The 26554-nt window shown below is 46.9% G+C and overlaps 1 protein-coding gene across 2 annotated transcripts in view; it reads right to left on the bottom strand.

The window, feature by feature from the left end:
• The window catches only part of sema3b (sema domain, immunoglobulin domain (Ig), short basic domain, secreted, (semaphorin) 3B), an 84902-nt gene that overhangs the window by 5976 nt on the left and 52372 nt on the right, over positions 1 to 26554 (bottom strand). For both annotated transcript variants that reach the window (XM_041856039.1, XM_041856040.1), the window contains exons 2-11: positions 26518 to 26554; positions 25012 to 25169; positions 24022 to 24084; positions 8877 to 8996; positions 8544 to 8637; positions 8003 to 8122; positions 7588 to 7730; positions 6721 to 6835; positions 6473 to 6542; positions 6177 to 6321 (exon numbers count right to left, since the gene is read on the bottom strand). The exon at positions 26518 to 26554 is cut by the window's right edge and continues 339 nt beyond it. In XM_041856039.1, coding sequence (XP_041711973.1) covers positions 6177 to 6321; positions 6473 to 6542; positions 6721 to 6835; positions 7588 to 7730; positions 8003 to 8122; positions 8544 to 8637; positions 8877 to 8996; positions 24022 to 24084; positions 25012 to 25169; positions 26518 to 26554 — 1065 coding nt within the window. The remainder of the gene's footprint in view (positions 1 to 6176; positions 6322 to 6472; positions 6543 to 6720; positions 6836 to 7587; positions 7731 to 8002; positions 8123 to 8543; positions 8638 to 8876; positions 8997 to 24021; positions 24085 to 25011; positions 25170 to 26517) is intronic.

Raw genomic sequence — 26554 nt, 5'->3', positions numbered from 1 at the left:
CCGCCCACCGGCGTTTGATGGGACGGCAGCGTGATGTAAGGGATTCCTACTCCAACTGGAGTTGTATTTCTCCAGCATCAGGCTGGCGCCCCGGGAGCGGGAGAAGGTATCCGTCCTCGTTTCCTGCCTTTGTGGGAGAGCCCTGGAGTGGGCCAATGCGGTGTGGAACGAGGGAGGTACCGCGTTGGAGGACTACGGGGAGTTTGCTCGCCTCTTTCAGGCCGTTTTTGATCACCCGCCTGAGGGTCGAGAGGCGGGCGAACAACTTGTTCATCTGAGGCAGGGGACGAGGACCGCTCAGGACTACGCGCTGGAGTTCCGGACGCTGGCAGCGGGGACCGGGTGGAATGAGCGGGCCCTGATCGACCATTTCCGGTGCCACCTAAAGGAGGACGTCCGACGGGAGCTAGCCTGCCGGGATGCCATGCTATCGTTCTCCCAACTGGTGGACATGGCCATCCGGCGGGACAATCTGCTAGCAGCCAGAGGACGTCCTGGTAGGGGTCTGCCCGTTCCCACTCCGGATGACTCTGACCCCGAGTAGATGGAGCTGGGGGGAGCTGTCAGTCGAGAGAGCGCAGGAGGACAGTGACAGTGCCACTCTGGTGGCACGAAGGGAAAATCCACCTCACGTCGCAGTCAACGTTCTTTTGGGTCTGGAGGCGGTAGGCAGGGTACTCACACATTACCCCAGGTAACGAACACCCAAACGTGTTCAGAGCCCTTTGCGGCACACTGTACTTTATCTATCTCCTTTCCCGATCACTTGGTAGGTTCCCAGTGTAAGGCGCTAGTCGATTCAGGCGCAGCTGGGAATTTTATGGATAGGGCATTTGCACGCCGTCAAGGCATTTCATTGGTTCCCCTAACCATTACACATGATCTGGCGCTCGCGTTTTCCAAGACGCAAGCGACTAAATTACCACCTCATCGGGAGGGGGATTGTGCCATAAACCTTCGGGGTAGACGCTGTACCTTCCAGGAGTCATGTGTATCCCCTGTCGCAGGCTGAAACGGAGGCTATGGAAACATACGTCACCGAGTCCCTGCGCCAGGGGTATATACGTCCCTCCACTTCACCTGCCTCCTCGAGTTTCTTCTTTGTGAAGAAGAAAGATGGCGGTTTACGCCCTTGCATTGATTATCGACCACTGAATAATGTGATGGTACGATTTAGTTATCCTCTTCCCCTCATTCCTTCAGTGATTGCGTCAATGCATGGGGCCCGCTTTTTTACCAAATTAGACCTCAGGAGTGCCTACAACCTGGTGCGTATTCGGGAAGGGGATGAGTGGAAAACACCATTCAGCACAACCTCTGGCATTATGAATACCTGGTGATGCCCTACGGTTTGATGAATGCTCCATCCGTTTTCCAGTCCTTTGTGAATTAGGTGTTTCGGGACATGCTCGGTCGCGGTGTGGTGGTCTACATCGATAACATCCTGGTGTATTCCACTACGCGCGCCGAGGATGTGTCCCTGGTTCGCAAGGTACTGTCAATCTCCTTCCTCGGATATCGCATTACCACCACAGGTGTGGAGATGGAGGGAGACCGCATTGCAGCCGTGCGTAATTGGCTGACTCCAACCACGGTAAAGGAGGTGCAGCGCTTCCTTGGCTTTGTCAACTACTATCGAAGGTTTATTCGGGGCTTTGGCAAGGTCGCAGCTCCCATTACCTCCTTGTTGAAGGGTGGGCCATCCCGGTTCCGCTGGTCTGCTGAGGCTGATTTGGCCTTCAGTAGATTGCGGGGTCTGTTCACCTCAGCCCCGGTACTGGCTCACCCCAATCCATCCCTACCTTTCGTAGTGGAGGTGGATGCGTCCAAGGTAGGGATAGGAGCTGTCTTATCCCAACGCTTGGGCACGCCAGCCAAGCTCCGCCCCTGTGCCTTATTTTCTAAGAAGCTCAGCTCGGCGGAGCAGAACTACGGCGTTGGTGATCGGGAGCTGCTGGCTGTTGTCTGAGCTTTGACGGTGTGGAGACATTGGCTCGAAGGGGCGAAACACCCTTTCCTCATCTGGACAGACCACTGTAACCTGGAGTACATTCGGGCAGCAATGAGGCTGAATCCTCGCCAGGCCAGGTGGGCCCTCTTCTTCACCCGGTTTGATTTCACACTCTCATACATTCCGGGTACGAAGAACGTGAAGGCAGACGCACTGTCTCGGCTGTATGACACAAAGGAGAGGCCCAGAGACAACACCCCCATACTCCCGGCCTCATGCATTGTGGCGCCGGTAGTATGGGCGATGGACGCAGATATAGCGCAGGCATTATGCACAGATCCATCTCCACCGCAGTGTCCAGCTGGGCTGCAGTACATGCCTGCGCTTATCCGTGATTGTCTGATCTACTGGGCACACACGTCACCCTCCTCTGGTCATCCAGGTATCGGTCGTACAATGTGCTGCCTGACCGAGAAGTACTGGTGGCCTACCTTGGCAGACGTGAGGGTGTATGTTTCCTCATGCTCAGTGTGCGCCCAGAGTAAGGCACCTAGGCACCTCCCAGCGGGTAAGCTACAACCTTTACCAGTTCCACAACGACCATGGTCTCGCTTGAGTATTGATTTTCTCACTGATCTTCCCCCCTCCCAAGGTAACACCACTATCCTGGTCGTTGTGGACCGCTTTTCAAAGTCCTGCAGCCTCCTTCCTCTGCCCGGTCACCCCACGGCCCTACAAACTGCGGAGGCTCTGTTTACTCACGTCTTCCGGCACCAGGGGGTACCAGAGGATATAGTGTCCGACCGAGGTCCCCAGTTCACGTCTAGAGTCTGGAAGGCGTTCATGGAACGTCTGGGGGTCTCGGTCAGCCTGACCTCTGGATTTCACCCCGAGAGTAATGGGCAGGTGGAAAGGGTGAATCAAGATGTGGGTAGGTTCCTGCGGACCTACTGTCAGGACCGGCCGGGGGAGTGGTCGGTGTTCCTGCCATGGGCAGAATATGCTCAGAACTCTCTCCGCCACACCTCCACTAACCTAACACCCTTCCAATGTGTTTTAGGTTACCAACCGGTCCTGGCACTGTGGCACCAGAGCCAGACCGAGGCTCCTGGGGTGGATGACTGGTTTCGGCACGCGGAGGAGACTGGAGGTGAACGTGACGCTGCCCACGTTCGCCTCCAGCGCGCCGTGCGTCGTCAGAAGGCAAATGCTGACCGCCACCGCATGGAGGCCCCGGTGTTCGCACCGGGGGATCGGGTCTGGCTCTTGACCCGGAATCTGCCCCTCCGCCTGCCCTGCCGGAAGCTGAGCCCGCGGTTTGTGGGGCCGTTTAAAGTCCTGAGGAGAATAAACGAGGTGACATACAGGTTGTTACTCCCCCCTGATTACCGTATTAACCCCTTGCTTCATGTGTCTCTCCTCAGGCCGGTGGTAGCTGGTCCGCTCAAGGAGGGAGGTTCCTTCACCTCCTCTGGACATTGAGGGGGCCCCGGCGTACTCGGCCCGTTCCATCCTGGATTCGAGGCGTCGGGTGGGGGGCCTTCAGTATCTCGTGGAGTGGGAGGAGTACGGTCCGGAGGAACGGTGCTGGGTCCCAAGGCGGGACATCCTCGAACCCTCCCTGTTGAGGGATTTCCACCATCGCCATCCGACTCGCCCTGCTCCGCGTCCTCCTGGCCACCCCCGAGGCCGGGGTCGGCGCACTGCTGGAGCCGCGCGTCGGGGGTCGGCAGTAGCTAGTACTCCGCCGTTTGTCGTCACCGGAGTACTAGCTACTGCCGATCCCATTCTCATCACTCCACTTGTCATGTCTTGTCAATCACACACACCTGGTGCTCATTCCCCTAATTAGTATGTGTATAAGTGTTCCCTCTGTTCCCCTTGTCTTTGTGAGTGATTGTTTGTTGTGAGAGCGTGTAGGTACTATTCACTGTGTTTATGCCAAGGTGGATGTTTTCCCTTGTAATAGTTTCGTTTGACGCTTTGGGCGTTTGATTTATGTAAACAGAATAAACTCTGGACTTCGGTATTTTACCTCCTGCACCTGACTCCTTCATTCACTCCTCGTCACACCACAAATGTATTGTTATCAAACTATAGTTTTGGCAAGTCGGTTAGGACATCTACTTTGTGCATGACACAAGTAATTTTTCCAACAATTGTTTACAGACAGATTATTTCACTTATAATTCACTGTATCACAATTCCAGTGGGTCAGAAGTTTACCTACACTAAGTTGACTGTGCCTTTAAACAGCTTGGAAAATTCCAGAAAATGTTGTCATGGCTTTAGAAGCTTCTGATAGGCTAATTTACATCATTTGAGTCAATTGGAGGTGTACCTGTGGATGTATTTCAAGGCCTACATTCAAACTCAGTGCCTCTTTGCTTGACATCATGGGAAAATCAAAATAAATCAGCCGTCGACCTCCACAAGTCTGGTTCATCCTTGGGAGCAATTTCCAAATGCCTGAAGATACCACGTTCATCTGTACAAACAATAGTATGCAAGTATAAACACCATGGGACCATGCAGCCGTCATACCGCTCAGGAAGGAGACGCGTTCTGTCTCCTAGAGATGAACGTACTTTGGTGCGAAAAGTGCAAATCAATCCCAGAACAACAGCAAAGGACCTTGTGAAGATGCTGGAGGAAACAGGTACAAAAGTATCTATATCCACAGTAAAACGAGTCCTATATCGACATAACCTGAAAGGCCGCTCAGCAAGGAAGAAGCCACTGCTCCAAAACTGCCATAAAAAAGCCAGACTACGGTTTGCAACTGCACATGGGGACAGACCTCTGGTCTGATGAAACAAAAATAGTTTGGCCATAATGACCATCGTTATGTTTGGAGGAAAAAGGGGGTCACTTGCAAGCGGAAGAACACCATCCCAACTGTGAAGCACGGGGGTGGCAGCATCATGCTGTGGGGCTGTTTTGCTGCAGGAGGGACTGGTGCACTTCACTAAATAGATGGCATCATGAGGATGGAAAATTATGTGGATATATTGAAGCAACATCTCAAGACATCAGTCAGGAAGTTAAAGCTTGGTCGCAAATGAGTCTTTCAAATGGACAATGACCCCAAGCATACTTCCAAAGTTGTGGCAAAATGGCTTAAGGGCAACAAAGTCAAGGTATTGGAGTGGCCATCACAAAGCCCTGACCTCAATCCTATAGAAAATTTGTGGGCAGAACTGAACATGCGTGTGGGAGCAAGGAGGCCTACAAACCTGCTCTGTCAGGAGGAATGGGCCAAAATTCACCCAACTTATTGTGGGAAGCTTGTGGAAGGCTACCCGAAACGTTTGACCCAATTTAAACAATTTAAAGGCAATGCTACCAAATACTAATTGAGTGTATGTAAACTTCTGACCCACTGGGAATGTGATGAAAGAAATACAAGCTGAAATAAATAATTCTCTCTACTATTATTCTGACATTTCACATTCTTAAAATAAAGTGGTGATCCTAACTGACCTAAGACAGGGAATTTTTACTAGGATTAAATGTCAGGAATAGTGAAAAACTGAGTTTAAATGTATTTGGCTAAGGTGTATGTAAACTTCCGACTTCAACTGTACCTCACAGTGAGATCAATCTTTTTTCCTTGCTATTTTGTTGCCATGCCGATATTTCTTTACTTTTTAAGGCTGGTGAAGTTTTTATTTTTGTTGGATTATAAATTACTTTGAGTCTGCCACCGTGTCACTGACGGATCTGATTACTATTGGACTGAGTTGCGTATAGGGCGGGATTTGGATTATGAATGGACAATTATTGGTTGATTTAGTTACGGACTCATAGGGTTGGGACTATTGTGAAAATAAAGAGTTTTCTGTTGTCCTTATCTGAACTTTGAGACAGTATAATTTTAAGTTTTGCATTATGCTATTGCTGTGTGATGATTTTGTTCCAATTTCATACATAAGGTGTACAAAGAAATGACAAAGGCTTTAGTTATTTTCAGTTTTCTATAGTTTGAACATGTTTTGTGTAGCATCTTATTGCTGTGGATCAGGGGGAAAGTTACAAGGTCACATGGGCTCAGCTCAGGGTTTAACATCGGCCAAACAGAGCTAATACAATGGGGATTGTTATTGTAGTGAAAGAGCTAAACCACATTATTAAAAACTTGCTGATGTTAGAATTTTATGTTCAGTGAATTGTGGAAACAACGGGTAGCCATCTGCTTTCAGTAAATTCCCACAGAGCTACGTACCATGCCAGGGCGTGGGTAGGGGACTTTGCCCTGAAAGGGGACCCACTGATAATTTGGCCCCTCTTTGTGGGCGAAGGGCCCCAGGAAGGCCCTGCGGATGTCATTCATGGTGTAGATACACACGGCTGATCCCTTGAATACACTGCTGCTGGGAGGCAGGGGACGCACAGTTAGAGACATGGCCTACTACTAAACACACAATCTACAGTAACACACACACACACACACACACACACACACACACACACACACACACACAGAATAACTCAATACATTGCCATTGTTTAAACTCTGACCTAGAGGTAGAGAAGACGGTGTAGACCAGAGGGTTCTTCCTGTCCCTGGTCTGCAGCAGGAACACGTCCCCTGTGGGAGGAACACAGGTCAGAGGTCAAAGGTCAGAGAAACACAAACATAACCTCCGGCTCTGTCCATTTAGCTCAGATAAATCTTCATTGGTTGTGTGTAGAAATCCCCTGCCCAGATATAGCCTGGAGTGAGAGCTAGGATCAGATAATGCACTCAGAGTTTAACGGTTACTTACGGAGCTCGTCAAAGTAGGTGTCACTGCCGTCACTGCCTGGCACAGAACAGATGAGACGAGTCTTCAGGAAGGTGGTCCACTTGTTGACCAGACTACGCTGGCCACCCATATCATTCTGCAACAACAAACCAGATAGACATTATAGACCAATGTTATAAAGTCAAGATACCCGTAATAATATGTAACTGCTGTATGAACAATAAACATCAAACAAGACTATGTACAAAACAGTGTCAATGACACAGCATACTGTATGTGTACACCGGAGCCTAAGGAAAAGTTATGAATGTATGGAATAGTATTTGCTATGGTACAGTATGATACAGTATGGTACAGTATGGTACAGTATGATACAGTATGATACAGTATGGTACAGTATGATACAGTATGATACAGTATGATACAGTATGGTACAGTACGATACATTATGATACAGTATGGTACAGTATGGTACAGTATGATTCTGTATGATACTGTATGGTACAATATGGTACAGTATGATACAGTATGATTCTGTATGATACTGTATGGTACAGTATGGTACAGTATGATACAGTATGATTCTGTATGATACTGTATGGTACAGTATGGTACAGTATGATACAGTATGATACAGTATGGTACAGTACGATACATTATGATACAGTATGGTACAGTATGGTACAGTATGATTCTGTATGATACTGTATGGTACAGTATGGTACAGTATGATACAGTATGATTCTGTATGATACTGTATGGTACAGTATGATACAATATGATTCTGTATGGTACAGTATGGTACAGTATGATACAATATGATGCAGTATGATGCAGTATAAGCTATAGTACAGTACAGGGACAGTATAATCTGAGTGGTGTTCTCACCCTGCAGAGCTGTCCAATACGGGAGTAGGTGGACTTCCCCAGGCCCTGAGCCTCCACCGCCGTCTCCCGGAAGAAGAAGAAGATCTTATCATCGTCTGGGTTCTCACTCTCTGGCACCCAGAACGAACCCACAAACTTAGGCTCTGGAGGGGAAAGACATAGCATGTGTTATAATGCACTATAAGGCACTATAGGCATTATACATGCACTTATTTGAGCCATTATATGTGTGTGTGTCTCATAGAAAATGTTACCGCTTGATACACACACAATCAGACACAAGTAGAGATATGCTGACAAACTTGGTCTCATAGGAATTGTACAAATAGTATCAACAACACATACTTAAATAGGTAGCTACACACACATACTGACAAACAGTTCACACACACACTCAACACATCCACACACTCACCGTTGAGCCAGCGTGAGTCATGTTGTTCGGTGCGGATAGACGGTCGTCCCCCCAGACTGCGGAAGATGGTGAAGTCTCTTCCCATGAGGTCTGTGGCCACACCCGCATACAGCTCATCACCTTGGAGACAGAAAGAGAGGGGGACAACATGAAGTTGCTACGCTACGTATTTATAGTACCTGTGTAAGTGACTGCAGTGCCATCTCGAACCACCAAAGGACGCCTTGAAGGCTCTTGTGTACTTGTGTACATTTTAGTCATTTAGCAGACACACTTATCCAGAGCGACTTTCAGTTAGTGCATTCATCTTAAGATAGCTAGGTGGGACAACCACATATCACAGTCATAGTAAGTACATTTAGTAGAGTAGGCTGATAGACTAAAGGTAGAATGTATCCTTAACCACAGATCTAGGATCAGATTACCTAGGCTACTTACCATTCTAAACTGTTAAGAGGATGACAAGCATTTGACACTGTATCAGATAAGGGGAAACGTCCACCTACTCCGTCTGAGAGGCTGACAGAGATGCAAGGCTCACCTATCAGTACTGAGGCTGCAGGGTGACGGGGGTCATATGGACTCTTCCCTTTCCCATCCTCCATCTTGGACGGGTCAATCCTGAACACATAGTCCTGGAAGGGGAGAGAGAGAGAGAGAGAGAGAGAGAGAGAGGGGGAGGGAAGGAAATAGTGTGTGGGAGAGGTGGGTTACAGTACAGAGTAGAACCATCATAGATATAAAACAGGTGATCAGATAGGATCTCATCCATGGTCTCTACTTGTGTGTGGATGAAAGAGAGAGAGCTAGGGAATAGGAAGATGACAGATGAGCTGGAGGTGTGTGTGTGTGTTCCTGAATGTGTGTCTCTTACCTCCATCTTCTGTCCCACCTCTACGAAGGCGCAGGTGGGGTGGAAGGCCCCGGTTCCACAGGCATACAGGTGTGTGCGGTTGTAGTGGTGCACTATCTTCACATAGTTCACACAGTCTGTCTGCAATAGAAACACACACACTCACCGGTTTAACAACGTTCTTTCTCCCCTCATTTACAAGCTCCATCAACAAAGCATCCCCTCATTTTACTTTAACTTTACACCTTCACAATGCATTTAATGATGTGCATTCTTTACATATCTTACACTGCCTGCTTGTAAAACATTATTGACTTCTCTCCTCCTGTCTGCACCACATTGCTTTCTTGTTCTCTCTATCTCCCTCCTCCCTCCTTCCCTTCCTCATATCCACTGTTGCCGTTCTGTCTGACATAAACTGTCCCCTTCGGTATCTTGTTTGTATTACACAGTGATCCTGGTCATCAATTATGAGTGAGTGGCCTCCTGGCAGTGATATCAGCCTCAGTGACGCCAGAGGAGAGGAGAGAGGAGATCAGAGCAGAGTAGAGCAGAATAGAGCAGAGCAGAGTAGAGAGGAGCAAGGCAGAGAAAAGAAGAGCAGACCTAAAAAGGAGCGGAGTAGAGGGGAGTAGAGGGGAGTAGAAGGGAGTAGAGGGGAGTAGAGCGGAGTAGAGGGGAGTAGAGGGGAGTAGAGGGGAGTGGAGCGTAGTAGAGCGGAGTAGAGGGGAGTAGAGCGGAGTAGAGGGGAGTAGAGCGGCGTAGAGGGGAGTAGAAGGGAGTAGAGGGGAGTAGAGCGGAGTAGAGGGGAGTAGAGCGGAGTAGAGCGGAGTAGAGGGGAGTAGAGGGGAGTAGAGCGGAGTAGAGGGGAGTAGAGTGGAGTAGAGCGGAGTAGAGGGGAGTAGAGGGGAGTAGAGCGGAGTAGAGGGGAGTAGAGGGGAGTAGAGGGGAGTAGAGCGGAGTAGAGCGGAGTAGAGGGGAGTAGAGCGGAGTAGAGGGGAGTAGAGGGGAGTAGAGCGGAGTAGAGCGGAGTAGAGGGGAGTAGAGCGGCGTAGAGGGGAGTAGAAGGGAGTAGAGGGGAGTAGAGCGGAGTAGAGGGGAGTAGAGCGGAGTAGAGCGGAGTAGAGGGGAGTAGAGGGGAGTAGAGCGGAGTAGAGGGGAGTAGAGTGGAGTAGAGCGGAGTAGAGGGGAGTAGAAGGGAGTAGAGGGGAGTAGAGCGGAGTAGAGGGGAGTAGAGGGGAGAAGAGGGGAGTAGAGCGGAGTAGAGGGGAGTAGAGGGGAGTAGAGGGGAGTAGAGCGGAGTAGAGGGGAGTAGAGTGGAGTAGAAGGGAGTAGAGCGGAGTAGAGCGGAGTAGAGGGGAGTAGAAGGGAGTAGAGCAGAGTATAGGGGAGTAGAAGGGAGTAGATGGGAGTAGAGCGGAGTAGAGGGGAGTAGATTGGAGTAGAGGGGAGTAGAGCGGAGTAGAGGGGAGTAGAGGGGAGTAGAGGGGAGTAGAGTGGAGTAGAGGGGAGTAGAGCGGAGTAGAAGGGAGTAGAGCGGAGGAGAGGGGAGTAGAGGGGAGTAGAGTGGAGTATAGGGGAGTAGAAGGGAGTAGAGGGGAGTAGAGTGGAGTAGAGGGGAGTAGAGGGGAGTAGAGCGGAGTAGAGTGGAGTAGAGGGGAGTAGAGCGGAGTAGAGCGGAGTAGAGGGGAGTAGAGGGGAGTAGAGCGGAGTAGAGGGGAGTAGAGCGGAGTAGAGGGGAGTAGAGTGGAGTATAGGGGAGTAGAAGGGAGTAGAGGGGAGTAGAGGGGAGTAGAGGGGAGTAGAGCGGAGTAGAGCGGAGTAGAGGGGAGCAGAGCGGAGTAGAGGGGAGTAGAGTGGAGTAGAGGGGAGTAGAAGGGAGTAGAGGGGAGTAGAGCGGAGTAGAGCGGAGTAGAGCGGAGTAGAGGGGAGTAGAAGGGAGTAGAGGGGAGTAGAGCGGAGTAGAGGGGAGTAGAGCGGAGTAGAGCGGAGTAGAGGGGAGTAGAGCGGAGTAGAGCGGAGTAGAGCGGAGTAGAAGGGAGTAGAGGGGAGTGGAGCGGAGTAGAGGGGAGTAGAAGGGAGTAGAGGGGAGTAGAGGGGAGTAGAGGGGAGTAGAGCGGAGTAGAGCGGAGTAGAAGGGAGTAGAAGGGAGTAGAGGGGAGTAGAGCGGAGTAGAGGGGAGTAGAGGGGAGCAGAGAAGGGAACCTGGGCATAGCGACTACCCCTCAACGGCACGTCGCCCACATAATGGCCGCTTGCTGGAGCATACCAGCGTTCCTAGAAAGTCGGTGGTCACTGACACAACAAGGCCCCGTCGTAACATCCTGCACCAGTGGCCCTTTGACCCCCAGGAGTAACAGAGTGCAGCTGAAACATAAGCTCCACAGGCCCATGGCAGGGAGGGCAGGCAGTGTGGGACACCTTGCACAATGGGCCCTGAGTTAATGAGTAAACTCTACAGGCCGTGACTGAGCCACATTAGGGAGGGCAAAGGAGAGGAGAGGTTTAATATGAATCCATCTTACCCCATACACCCATGTTTACCCCTACCAGACGGACCAAGGCCTTTACCTCTGATAGAGACAGCCAGAGAGGTTAACAACACTCCCCTCCTTCTACCCTCTCCCCTTCGTTCAGTCCCTCAGTGCGGCATCAGCTGTTCTGTTCTCCACTCCCATACTGTAATTATCTATGGGACTTCTGCTCTTTTTTCTCAACACTTTTTTGTTGTTGTTGTTTTTATTAAGAAATAAATGCATTGTTGGTTAAGGGCTGTAAGTAAGCATTTCACGGTAATGTCTACACCTGTTGTATTCGGCGCATGTGGCAAATAACATTTGATTTGATTTGATTTGATCACATCTGTCTGTCCAGGGTCAGGTTTCACCCCTCATCCATCTGGACCACCCCTGGGGAACACCGGAGAAGAGGTTTACAGAGAGAGCTGACACTACACTGTGGAGATATCAGTGTATCTCTTCTTTCTCTTTTGTGTGTCGGCTCCTCTTTTTGTCACTGTCTCTGTTTGCCTATAAGTCTGTCTGCATTTACAGATAAGTATACACTCCTTATCAGTAAATGCATGAACTTTGTGTCTGATTCATCCATCTATTCCTGTTCTCTGTGATCAGCCAGTGTCCCTCTAGGTCAATCTGGGGGTTTATAAAGCCTGTAATGTTTTAAATATTCAATAAATATATATATACAAAAATTAAATACATTTAAATAAATAAAAAAAAGCTTGTACCCTTCAGCTATTAATGCTAGGAGGGAAAATATATAAGAGGTCCCTTCTCTTCACTAAATATAATACACTTAGTAGTCCACGTATCATTGGCAAGTGTGTGTGTGTGTGTGTGTGTGTGTGTGTGTGTGTGTGTGTGTGTGTGTGTGTGTGTGCATGTGCGTGTCACTAAACTTTAAGCCTGTATGTGAGTGTTTAATGTTGTACTAGAGTTTAAACATGTATTTTTTTGTTATCCGGTCGTGTCTCTGTTCTCTCTATTCTGTCTTTATCCCTGTTTGGCTGTGCCACGCCCCAGTGAGTGACAGACAGGGTTTTGTACCCAGTGACGCTGCAGCCCAGCCTGGCCCTGTCTGCTAACCGGAGTTCTGCCTCATTAACCCAGACACACACAGCCCTGCTGCCCTGGCCTGGAACAAAGGGCTTCAACAGAGCCTGGCGCTTCCAAAGACCGGGGGTGTCAGAGACCATGGGGGTCAGAGACCAGAGGGGGGTCAGAGACCAGGGGGGCAGACAGAGGGAGGCTTTGATGTGTGGCAATGTGACAAAGGGAGCGAGAGAGAGAGAGAGAGAGAGAGAGAGAGAGAGAGAGAGAGAGAGAGAGAGAGGGAGGGAGACGTCACCCTCAACTGCAGCCCCAGCACCTCACACAGGAGATCAGGCCTATGCCCCCCCCCCCTTGCAGCTAGGACCTCAACATGACAGCCACACATGTGCCCAGGCCGTGAGCAGAGCAACAGGCCCAACCCCCACTAATACACCCGTTCAAGCCCTATCCTGCAACCTAAGAGGTATGTATCAGATGCTCAACATGCTCTGCTCACACCTACTGTAATGGTCTGAGCCTAAACCACATGAAAACATCCTGGAATATGCAAGGTCTGAGGTTATCTGCCTTTGGCCTAAAATCAATTGGAAATACAGACATTGTCATCCTACAAGAAACATGGTATAGAGGAGACAGACCCACTGGTTGCCCTCTAGGTACAGAGAGCTGGTACTCCCTTCTACTACCAGGTGTGAAACAGGGAAGAGACTCAGGGGGTATGCTAATTTGGTATAGAGCAGACCTAACCCACTCTATTAAATTAGTCAAAACAGGAACATTTTACATTTGGCTAGAAATTAATAAGGAAATTAGAGAAAAAAATAATAATTTGTGCTACCTATATTCCCCCAATAGAATCCCTATACTTTAACAATGACAGCTTCTCCATCCTAGAGGGAGAGATCAACCATTTCCAGGCCCTGGGACATGTACTAGTCTGTGATGACTTAAATGCCAGAACTGGACAAGATCCTGACACTCTCAGCACACAGGGGGACAAACACCTACCTGGAGGTGACAGAATTCCCTCCCAAATATATATATTTGACCTTTAGATTCCTTATCAAATCTAAACATGTCAACCGGACAATCTAAGAAAAGTAACAACAATGACAAATGGCTTGATGAAGAATGCAAAAACCTAAGAAAGAAATTGAGAAACCTATCCAACCAAAAACACAGAGACCCAGAAAACCTGAGCCTACACCTTCACTATGGTGAATCACTAAAACAATACAGAAATATACTACGGAAAAAAGAAAGAACATCATGTTCGAAATCAGCTCAATGTAATTGAAGAATCCATAGAATGTAACCACTTCTGGGAAAATTGGAACACACTAAACAAACAACAACACAAAGAGTTATTGATCCAGAACGGAGATGTATGGATAAACTACTTCTCCAATCTTTTTGGCTCTATAACAAAGAACAAACATCAAAAACATATACATTATCAATTACAAATCGTAGAATCAGCTATTAAAGACTATCAGAACCCACTGGATTCTCCAATTACATTGAATGAACTACAGCACAAAACACAAACCCTCCAACCCAAAAAGGCCTGTGGTGTTGATGGTATCCTAAATGAAAGACTACAAATTCCAATTGGCTATACTCTTTAACATCATCCTCAGTTCTGGCATCTTCCCCAATATTTGGAACCAAGGACTGATCAATCCAATCCTCAAAAGTGGAGACAAATTTGACCCCAATAACTACCGTGGGATATGCATCAACAGCAACCTTGAGAAAATCCTCTGCATTATCATTAACAGCAGACTCTTACATTTCCTCAGTGAAAACAATGTACTGAGCAAATGTCAAATTGGCTTTTTACCAAATTACCGTACGACAGACCCCGTATTCACCCTACACACCCTAATTGACAAACAAACAAACAAAAACAAAAAACACAGAACTTTCTTTCCATAGGGCCGTGGGGTGAGACAGAGATGCAACTTGAGCCCCACTCTCTTCAACATATACAGTGCCTTCGGAAAGTATTCAGACCCCTTGGCTTATCCACATTTTATTACATTACAGCCTTATTCTAAAATGGATTAAAAATAATAATAATCCTCAGCAATCTACACACAATACCCCATAATGACAAATGTTTGATAATGTAGTAAAAATAATAAACAGAACTACCTTATTTACATAAGTATTCAGACCCTTTGCAATGAGACTCAAAATTGAGCTCAGGTGGATCCTGTTTCCATTGATCATCCTTGAGATGTTTCTACAACTTGATTGGAGTCCATCTGTAGTAAATTCAATTGATTGGACAGGATTTGGAAAGGCACACACCTGTCTATATAAGGTCCCACAGTTGACAGTGCATGTCAGAGTAAAAACCAAGCCATGAGGTCGAAGGAATTGTCTGTAGAGCTCCGAGACAGGATTGTGTCGAGGCACAGATCTGGGGAAGGGTACCAAAACATTTCTGTAGCATTGAAGGTCCCCAAGAACACAGTGGCCTCCATCATTCTTAAACGGAAGAAGTTTGGAAACACCATGACTCTTCCTAGAGCTGGCCGCCCGGCCAAACTAAGCAATCGGGGGAGAAGGGCCTTGGTCAGGGAGGTGACCAAGAACCCGATAGTCACTCTGATAGAGCTTTAGAGTTCCTCTGTGGAGATGGGAGAACATTCCAGAAGGACAACCATCTCTACAGCACTCCACCAATCAGGCCTTTATGGCAGAGTGGCCAGATGGAAGCCACTCCTCAGTAAAAGGCACATGACAACCCGCTTGGAGTTTGCCAAAAGGCACCTAAAGACTCTCAGACCATGAGAAACAAGATTCTCGGGTCTGATGAAACCAAGATTGAACTCTTTGGCCTGAATGCCAAGCGTCACGTCTGGAGGAAACCTGGCACCATCCCTACGGTGAAGCATGGTGGTGGCAGAATCATGCTGTTGGGATATTGTTCAGCGGCAGGGACTGGGAGACTAGTCAGGATTGAGGGAAAGATGAACGGAGCAAAGTACAGAGAGATCCTTGATGAAAACCTGCTCCAGAGCGCTCAGGACCTCAGACTGGGTTGGTTGACCTTCCAACAGGACAATGACCCTAAGCACACAGCCAAGACAACGCAGGAGTGGCTTCGGGACAAGTCTTTGAATTTCCTTGAGTGGCCCAGCCAGAGCCCGGACTTGAACCCGATCTAACTTCTCTGGAGATACCTGAAAATAGCTGTGCAGCAACGTTCCCCATCCAACCTGACAGAGCTTGAGAGGATCTGCAGAGAAGAATGGGAGAAACTCCCCAAATTTAGTTGTGCCAAGCTTGTAGCGTCATACCCAAGAAGACTCGAGGCTGTAATCGCTGCCAAAGGTGCTTCAACAAAGTACTGAGTAAAGGGTCTGAATACTTACAGTGAGGGAAAAAAAGTATTTGATCCCCTGCTGATTTTGTACGTTTGCCCACTGACAAAAAAAATCTCAGATTGTTCACAGCTTTGTGGAAGTTACGTGTGGTGCTTGACAGTTCTTTTGTGTTTCTTCCATTTGCGAATAATCGCATCAACTGTTGTCACCTTCTCACCAAGCTGCTTGGCGATGGTCTTGTAGCCCATTCCAGCCTTGTGTAGGTCTACAATCTTGTCCCTGACATCCTTGGAGAGCTCTTTGGTCTTGGCCATGGTGGAGAGTTTGGAATCTGATTGATTGCTTCTGTGGACAGGAGTCTTTTATACAGGTAACAAGATGAGATTAGGAGCACTCCCTTTAAGAATGTGCTCCTAATCTCAGCTCGTTACCTGTATAAAAGACACCTGGGAGCCAGAAATCTTTCTGATTGAGATGGGGTCAAATATTTATTTCCCTAATTAAAATGCAAATCAATTTATAACATTTTTGACATGCGTCTTTCTGGATTTTGTTTTTGTTATTCTGTCTCTCACTGTTCAAATAAACCTACCATTAATAAACTGATCATTTCTTTGTCAGTGGGCAAACATACAAAATCAGTAGGGGATCAAATACTTTTTTCCCTCATCAATTTTCCCTCATCAATTTTAGAATAAGGCTATGACCTAACAAAATGTGGAAAAAGTCAAGTGGCTGAATACTTTCCGAAGCTGTTGTATATCAACGAATTGGCGAGGGAACTAGAACAGTCTGCAGCACCCGGCCTCACCCTACTAGAATCTGAAGTCAAATGTCTACTGTTTGCTGATGATCTGGTGCTTCTCTCCCCAACCATGGAGGGCCTACAGCAGCACCTAAATCTTCTGCACAGATTCTGTCTAACCTGTGCGCCCTGACAGTAAATCTCAGTAAGACAAAAATATGGTGTTCCAAACAAGGTCCAGTTTCCAGGACCACAAATTCCATCTTGACGCCGTTGCCCTAGAGCACAGAAAAAAAAACATACCTACTTCGGCCTAAATATCAGCACCACACGTAACTTCCACAAAGCTGTGAACAATCTGAGAGACAAGGCAAGAAGGGCCTTCTACGCCATCAAAAGGAACATAAATATACTTGAATCAGTTATTGAACCCAGTGTCCTTTATGGTTGTAAGGTCTAGGGTCCGCTCACCAACCAAGAATGGGACAAACACCAAATTGAGACTCTGCATGCAGAATTCTGCAAAAACATATAACACCAAATAATTCATGCAGAGCAGAATTAGGACGATACCCACTAATTATCAAAATTTAAAAAAAGAGCCGTTAAATACTACAACCACCTAAAATAAACGATTCCCAAATCTTCCATAACAAAGCCATCATCTACAAAGAGATTAACCTAGAGAAGAGTCCCCTAAGCAAGCTGGTCCTGGGGCTCTGTTCACAAATACAAACAGACCCCACAGAGTCCCAGGACAGCAGCACAATTAGACTCAACCAAATCATGAGAAAACAAAAAGAGAATTACTGTACACATTGGAAAGAATTAACCAAAAAACAGAGCAAAAACTGGAATGCTATTTGACCCTAAACAGAGAGTACACAGTGGCAGAAAACCTGACCACTGTGACTCACCCAAAACTAAGGAAAGCTTTGACTATGTACAGATTTAGTGAGCATAGCCTTGTTATTGAGCATAGCCTTTCCTTTTGTACTTTAACTATTTGCACATCGTTATGACACTGTACATAGCCATAATAAGACATTTGAATTGTCTCTATTCCTTTGAAACTTTTGTGAGTGTAATGTTTACTGTTAATATTTGATTGTTTATTTCACTTTTGTTTATTATCTATTCACTTCGCTTTGGCAATGTAAACACGTTTCCCATGTCAATAAAGCCCTTTGAATTGAAGGATAAAAACAGAAAGAGATAAGGGAGCGAGAGAGTGAGAAGAGAAAAAAGGTATAAAGAGAAAAGAGGCTTGAAGTGAGAGAGGGATGAGGGGGGATTGTGTCAGTGATCCCACTGTCAGAATCAGGCCCCTGGCTTTTCCTGACTCCACTCACAGGGGCTTACCTGACCCCGGACCCCACAATACCCCATTCATTAAACACTCCTCTCTGACTGAGAACATGCACATCACTGCCGCTACACAGGGCAGGTTACTACAGCACACAAGGGTGGGTGACTAGCTCTCGCTCTCTTTCTCTCTCTGTCTCTCTCTGTTTTTATCTTACTCTCTCTCTTTCCCTTCCTTTCTCTTTCTCACTCCCACCTCTATCTCTGTCTCTACCTATCAATTTCTCTCTGTCTCACTTCTTCTTCTTTAATATTCTCTCTCTCTCTCTCTCTCTCTCTCTCTCTCTCTCTCTCTCTCTCTCTCTCTCTCTCTCTCTCTCTCTCTCTCTCTCTCTCTCTCTCTCTCTCTCTCTCTCTCTCTCTCTCTCTCTCTCTCTCTCTCTCTCTCTCTCCTCTTCCATCTCACTCTCAGAGTGCTGAACGCTTGGCTGGTCTGTGGTAAGAGAGTGACACTGACAGTCAGGGGGTTAGTACACTAGAGCTCTGTGAGAACCAGGAGATAGAAACCATCCAGGAAACTCCTTCCTTTAATAATGTTAATGTCTAAGAATGACACGGTGCACAGTGGCAGTGGCATATTTAAGCCCTTTACAGTAGAAGGAAATCGTTTCGAGCAGTAAAAAAACTAATAAAATCATCAAAGCATACCCATGGACAGTTTGGCTGGCTAGTTATTTTGCCATTACACAGTGTCATAAAAGCCAGGTACTGTCCATTCTACTTAGCAATTCCAGAATGAATCCCATGTATTACCAGACAACATTTCACGTAACTTTTGGCTAGGACTGCAGGCTAAGAAGTCTGGCAGAAAGCCGCAGCCATTCAAATAGATCTAACTGTCCTCGTCCTTTGTGACCTGTTTACTGGCTGTGTGAAGTGAGTACAGTATATTACTTTGATTCTTAATGAGCTAAGCTGATGGGTGCCTCGGCTGCATTGGGCTGAGAATCCCATTTGTGAGAGGGAGATAGACAGGACAAAGACACTCCTGGCTCAGCCATAAAATGAAATGAGTCTCTTTGTTTCTCTGGGAACAAACTAGTGAAGGAGAGCATGAGAGAAAGAGCATGGGAGAAAAAACAGATAGTGAAAGAGGGAAAGAGAGAGAAAGAGTGACAACTTGTTTTAAGTTAACTAATTTTTCTTTCCTGCCGTTGTTCAGGCCGCTCCCTGCAGAGACACACACTGCACTATAATTATGGTCAAGAGTGAGATCACTGTGTATGTGTGTGTGTTTGTGTGTGTGTGTGTGTGTGTGTGTGTGTGTGTGTGTGTGTGTGTGTGTGTGTGTGTGTGTGTGTGTGTGTGTGTGTGTGTGTGTGTGTGTGTGTTTGTCTCCCTCAGGTGATATTAGGACCTCACAGTCGGCTGACCTCAACTCCACCCTGAGAGCTTATGGAAACACACACACTGTCTATAGCATAGCCCACCTTTTCTCCTAAAGCCCTATTCGCATGGGACTAGTATTAAATCAAATCAAATCAAATCACATTTTATTTGTCACATACACGTGTTTAGCAGATGTTATTGCCACACTCCCAGAGCCCTCACCACCTCCCTGTAGGCTGTCTCGTCATTGTTGGTAATCAAGCCTAATACTTTTGTGTCGTCTGCAAACTTGATGATGAGTTGGAGGCGTGCTTGGCCACGCAGTCATGGGTGAACAGGGAGTACAGGAGGGGGCTGAGCACGCACCCTTGTGGGGCACCAGTGTTGAGGATCAGTGAAGTGGAGATGTTGTTTCCTACCTTCACCACCTGGGGGCGGCCCGTCTGGAAGTCCAGGATCCAGTTGCACAGGGCGGGGTTCAGACCCAGGGCCTTGAGCTTAATGATGAGCTTGGAGGGTACTATGGTGTTGAATGCTGAGATATAGTCAATGAACAGCATTCTTACATAGGTATTCCTCTTGTCCAGATGGGATAGGGCAGTGTGCAGTGTGATGGCGATTGCATCGTCTGTGGATCTATTGGGGCAGTAAGCAAATTGAAGTGGGTCTAGGGTGACAGGTAAGGTAGAGGTGATATGATCCTTGACTAGTCTCTCAAAGCACTTAATGATGACAGAGGTGAGTGCTACGGGGCGATAGTCATTTAGTTCAGTTACCTTTGCTTTCTTGGGTACAGGAACAATGGTGGCCATCTTGAAGCATGTGGGGACAGTAGACTGGGATAGGGAGAGATTGAATATGTCCATAAACACACCAGCCAGCTGGTCTGCGCATGCTCTGAGGACGCAGCTAGGGATGCCGTCTGGGCCGGCAGCCTTGCGGGTGTTAACATGCTTAAATGTCTTACTCACGTCGGCTACGGAGAAGGAGAGCCCACAGTCTTTGGTAGTGGGCCGTGTCGGTGGCACTGTGTTATCCTCAAAGCGGGCGAAGAAGGTGTTTAGCTTGTCTGGAAGCAAGACGTCGGTGTCGGCGACGTGGCTGGTTTTCCTTTTGTAGTCCGTGATTGTCTGTAGACCCTGCCACATATGTCTCGTGTCTGAGCTGTTGAATTGTGACTCCACTTTGTCTCTATACTGATGTTTTGCCAGTTTAATTGCCTTGCGGAGTGAGTTGCTACACTGTTTGTATTCTGCCATATTCCCAGTCACCTTGCCATGGTTAAATGCGGTGGTTCGCACTTTCAATTTTGCGCGAATGCTGCCATCTATCCATGGTTTCTGGTTAGGGTAGGTTTTAATAGTCACAGTGGGCACAACATCTCCTATACACTTCCTGATAAACTCAGTCACCATTTCAGTGTATTCGTCAAAATTATTTTCACAAGCTACCCGGAACATATCCCAGTCCGCGTGATCAAAACAATCTTGAAGTGTGGATTCCGATTGGTCAGACCAGCGTTGAATAGTCCTTAGCACGGGTACTTCCTGTTTGAGTTTCTGCCTATAGGAAGAATGGAGTCGTGGTCAGATTTGCCGAAAGGAGGGCGGGGGAGGGCCTTGTAGCCACCCCGGAAGTTCGAATAGCAATGGTCGAGGATTTTAGCAGCCCGAGTACAACAGTCGATATGTTGATAGAACTACGGCAGCCTAGTCCTCAAATTTGCTTTGTTAAAATCCCTGGCTACAATAAATGCAGCCTCAGGATATGTGGTTTCCAGTTTGCATAAGGTCCAGTGAAGTTCTTTGAGGGCCGTTGTGGTATCGGCTTGAGGCGTGATATACACGGCCGTGACTATAACCGAAGAGAATTCTCTTGGGAGATAATACGGTCGGAATTTGATTGTGAGGTATTCTAGGTCAGGTGAACAAAAGGACTTGAGTTCCTGTATGTTACTACAATTACACCATGAGTCGTTAATCATGAAACACACACCTCTGCCCTTCTGCTTCCCGGAGAGATATTTATTTCTGTCTGCGCGATGAACTGAGAACCCATCTGGCTGGACCGATTTCGACAGAATATCCCCAGAGAGCCATGTTTCCGTGATGTTACAGGCCTTGATGTCTCTCTGGAAATAAATCCTTGCCCTGAGCTCGTCAATCTTGTTATCCAAAGACTGAACATTAGCAAGTAATATACTTGGAAGCGGTGGGTGGTGTGCGCGCCTCCTAAGTCAAATCAGCAGGCCTCTCCTCCACCAGCGATGTTTTGGGTCAGCCGCTGGAATCAGTTCAATTGCCCTGGGGAGAGCAAACAAAGGATCTGCTTTGGGAAAGTCGTATTCCTGGTCGTAATGCTGGTGAGTTACCACCGCTCTGATATCCAAAAGTTTTTCCAGGCTGTATGTAATGATACAAAACACTTTCTGAGCTAATAATGTAAAAAATAATACATACAAATAAAAAAATACCGCAAAGTTTCCTAAGAGCTAGTCGCGAGGCCGCCATCTTCGTCGGCGCCAGGTCGTATTATGTTATAACATTGGTGATGTAATTATTACCCCGTTATTCCAGAGAATGATTCGGACTGATTAGTTTTTTCCAAACTGCCCCCTGTAATAAATTGACAGTTATGACAGAAGCCTGGAGGTTTTTTTCCAGGCGTGAAGATATTTCAACAAGTCCAGGTGATAACAGGGCTACGCTGATAACTCGAGCTTGGTTCCCAAGTTTATAAACCACACCAAACAATCTTTGAAATAGTGTCGCCATAATATTTGAATTGAGGAAGTGTGATCAGAATCATTAGGATATTTTAGCGATCCGCAGTAGTCGTCCTAAATGCCCCCCAGCCTTCAGATGTGAGCTAAACAGTGCAATTGCACTTCAGATGCGTTTTAAGTCTATGGATGAGAAAGTGAACTTATCATTTCCAAATGTTTAGGTCAGCTGTATGCTGCTTTGCCTTCTATTAACAGCAAGGGTTATATTTAATAGGCACAATATTTTTTACTGATACATTTCTCAATATTCAATTAATATGCACAAAACATATAAATAAAAGCATTTACTGTGAAAGTTGATACATGTAGGCCCTTATAGGCTATGAGCAGCACGTCGTTACATTTATCGAATCAGTTATTATTTTCTTGCTCAAACCGTGAGCAACACCTGTCAAACTCCGACATTACTCTCAAAACACAGGGATGTCAATTTGCATGGGACTAGTATTATCAGAGGAGTTTGGAGTTTGCCAAAAAACTGTAAATTATTCTGACTGGAATTGTTACTCTCCTGCAATATAAAAATTACTGCCAGATTCGGACGGGACAAAAATTGCAGATAATTACATTACCTGACAAATTAATCCTCTCCGAATAGGGCATAAGACAAATACAGACAGAGGACCAAAACCTCACCTCCATCTTTTATGAAAAAGAAAGGAGGGAAAGAGAGAAAGAGAGAGAGGACAAACAGCTGTTTCGTCCTTCACAGTGCATTCAGACACCCACATCAATCAGTGATGCTCGGTGTAGTCTGTCTGTTTCTTTATTTAAACACAACACACCACAGAGCAAACACCCAGGAGACCAGATAATGACTCTCACTCTGACACTGCCTAATCCACACAGATATACACACACACACACACACACACACACACACACACACACACACACACACACACACACACACACACACACACACACACACACACAGATGAATGCATGCACACGTCCACAGTCAGAGACACACATACACTGACGCCATGGTCAGGGTCACCATGTGATGTTGAGAAAAGGGAGGAAAAGGAGGAGAGAGAAAAAGAGGAGGGAAAATACAATGAAAGCATTTATCTTGGGCCCTAATATGATCCCACTTCTCTCCATTGCTCATTCTCTCTTTTCCTCACCTCTTTTCTCTCCCTCCCTCCCTCACACACGCACACGCACACGCACACGCACACGCACACACACACACACACACACAGTTCTTCAGGTGAAACAGGAGCCAGTTGTGCAGTATGAATGGGGCTCGTTGTCTGTCTCCTCCAGCTGTGTAATCATACTGATTAGGGGTTTCTGTTATCCAGAGCTCCACACATACACACACACACACACGCACACAAACACACACACACACACATACACACAGATCCTGCGCACGCACAAATACACATGAACACACAAGCACATCCACGAACATGCATTATGTGAATACACACTCACATACTGACACACATTTAGCTTGAAGTGAGGGAGAGAGATGTGTAAAGTGTACATATGGGTGGTCTGAGTGGCCTAAGGAGTTTGTAGGGTGGGACAGTGATCCCTACCCGGCCCTGTCTGCACCCACCTTCAGCCAGAGGAAGGAGCGCTCAGGCCCCAGGGCATGACAATGGAGAGGACTGGACAGTCACACACACACATATTCACACATCCAACACAAACAATCCAGTCAACCAACCCTTTAGTTCACTGACATACAGAACACTGTAGTGACTAACACTTCCGCTCTATGTGAGTGGGTGAAAGACAAAAGGAGGATTGGGAAATCAGAGTGTGAGATGTGTCCGGATATACTGCGGCTTTAGCTGGGTGGAGAAATTGAATGAAAGTAGTGTTGAAAAGTGACCTGTCATAGCTGGTTTATTTCTGTCCGAGAAGTCTTACATCCTCAGAGTTACAGGAAACGATGTACAGTCTGCCTCTATGAGATACTGTATATCATAATAAACAGGACTTTGGGAAATCAACAAAGTAGTTTAAAACCTAAAAATAAAGTATTTTAATAATAGCCGCAACTGTTACTCACATTGATGTCCTTTCCTGCCCAGTTACACTCCTCCCTCCAGTCCACCGGGGCCGGCCAGTAGATCTGAAATGCACAGGTCAGAGGTCAGGGGTCAGAGGAGGCAGCAGGATGAAGGTAGGTCTGGGGTCGCGACCTCAAGCAGGGACAGGCCTGCCCGCCACCCTCAGGGACATTTCTGAGGGAGCACCTCTATTCTCTCCTCCTTTCTATAACTCCCCCTCTCTTCCTCTCTTCTTTTCTTCCTGGTCTCCACCGCCATGATAGGACTGAGAATCCACAAGTCACACAGTAAAAAAGCACACGACCACGAGTAAAAACAGCTTTAACGACAAGATAGCCACCACTGTGAAAACAAGCTGTGAATCATATCACACCAAACCACAAACAACAGAGTCAAACAATCTGCTCTGCACTCAGATTTCACACAGTCTGCAAGAACCTACAGACCCTGTAAAGTGTACGGTTATAGGGTATGGGTTAGTGAGTTACGTGTGTGTGTGTGTATGTGTGTGTGTGTGTGTGTGTGTGTGTGTGTGTGTGTGTGTGTGTGCATGCATATGTCTGAACGTGCGTCCGTGTGTGTGTGCATGTGTGTGAGAGAGTTGTTGACAGGTTATCAGACATTGTGTGACCCCCAAATCGCCATGGTAACCCTTGACCCCCATGTCTGCTCTGAGGGGATGAGAGTGAGATGAGATCCATCAGTCTGTCAGCACAACTGTGACAACTAACTCACCATGACATAGCAAAGTGTTGTCTTATCTATACCATTATCTACCATAACAAAGATATCTGTGTGTCCAAACCTGGGCCATCTTAACATCAAATTTTTTACACAATGGATCATGGGGCACACAGGAAATATCAATGTAAAACAATCTTTTCAGTTTCATGAAAATATCAGATTTATGACATTCACTAACACTAGTGCAAACACATTAAAATAGTATAGGGCAAATTGGTCATTGATTGATTGATTAATGGACTGACCTTGTGCTCCTGCTTGGCGATGTTATCCAGGCTGAGTGACAAGAGGAAGTTGCGTGCGCCCACGAACAGCCGTCCCCTCTCCTCATCTAATAAAAGAGCGCTGAAACAGCACGAGCGCTCCAACTCGAACCGCCGAACACCATGGAACTGCTGCAGCTCTGAAACACAACACACACACAGTGGATCATGCACACATTACATTGAACTCTCCTAGTCAAAAGGGCCCTGAAATGTATGTTTTTCAAAAGAGCAAATAGGTGTTTTGCTATGCTTATGTCGATAAATGAGACCCTATTTGATGGTTATGAAGTTTTTTACAAGCCCATACAATTGGAAGTGGTTGTTTAGCTCTACTGCCAGGGTCAGTCCAGGGCAGTGGTTTCACCAGTCAGAATGGCACAGGAGGTTGGTGGCACCTTCATTGGGGAGGACGGGCTCGTGGTAATGGCTGGAGCGGAATCTTTGGAAACGTATCAAATACATCCAACACATGGTTTCCATATGTTTGATGCCATTCCATTTGCTCCGTTCCATTCATTATTATGAGCCGTCCTCCCCTCAGCAGCCTCCTGTGCAGAATGGTCTCTGTTACAGCTTTGGAATCAGCTGTCTCAGCAGGGCTTATAAGATCTGGAGGATTGGAGCCTCCTCTCTCTTCTCTTCTCATAATATAAAAAAAAAAATGTATGCCGTTTAGCAGACGCTTTTATCCAAAGCGACTTACAGTCATGTGTGCAAACATTTTTACACATGGGTGACCCAGCTAATCGAACCCACAACCCTAGCGTTGCAAGCACCATGCTCTCCTCTCCTTTCCCTAATCTCCTCTCTCGCTGGGGAACCCTGTGAGTGTTCCACTGTAACCATGGAGACTGGGATATCCCATGATTTAATGGCACATGCTCCAAACAGGGCCTGTGTCACTATGGAGATGAGTAGTAGGTCGGGAACACTAGTAGGTCTCTGAACTACTGATAAAGTAGCTACTTTCTGGCTAGTCTTACAGCTTACTAGTCTTAAACTGGAAAGTGCACATGTGTGTGTGTAAATGAAAGATTGGGATGATGATGTCACTGTCATGTACACATTCTCTCTCTCTCTCTCTCTCTCTCTCTACTGCGGCCTTGTGTTTTGTGCATGATGGAAAAGCGCCTAGTTTGTGTGGGTTAGTTCATCATTGAGCTGACATCTTACATTGTAGCGACTCACGAGACAGAACCCGGCCAAGAACAACAGTAACCACATTAGTGCTGCTGGCTACTGTTCAGAGGTGTTTATGAAAAGGATATGCCTCTATATTATAGAGCATCTCAGGGGCTGGGGGCACCGAGGAGGTACTCTCAAAGTTATTGCTGCTGTTCCCTTAATTAGATTTTGTCTGCCAGAAAGGTTCAGATATACACATACACACATACAAGGAAACAAACACACAATCAACAACACACTCCGAAGCACATCCAGTCAGACTACAACACACACAGCAGTGTTTAACCGGGCAGGCCTTACCTTTGTAGGAGAGCTTCATGCGAGGGGAGGAGGAGGA

The sequence above is a fragment of the Coregonus clupeaformis genome, unplaced genomic scaffold, assembly GCF_020615455.1.
Source record: "Coregonus clupeaformis isolate EN_2021a unplaced genomic scaffold, ASM2061545v1 scaf0303, whole genome shotgun sequence".
NCBI classification, from domain to species: Eukaryota; Metazoa; Chordata; class Actinopteri; order Salmoniformes; family Salmonidae; genus Coregonus; species Coregonus clupeaformis.
Note: the sequence above shows the minus strand (reverse complement) of the source record. Positions and strands in the feature narration are given on the sequence as shown.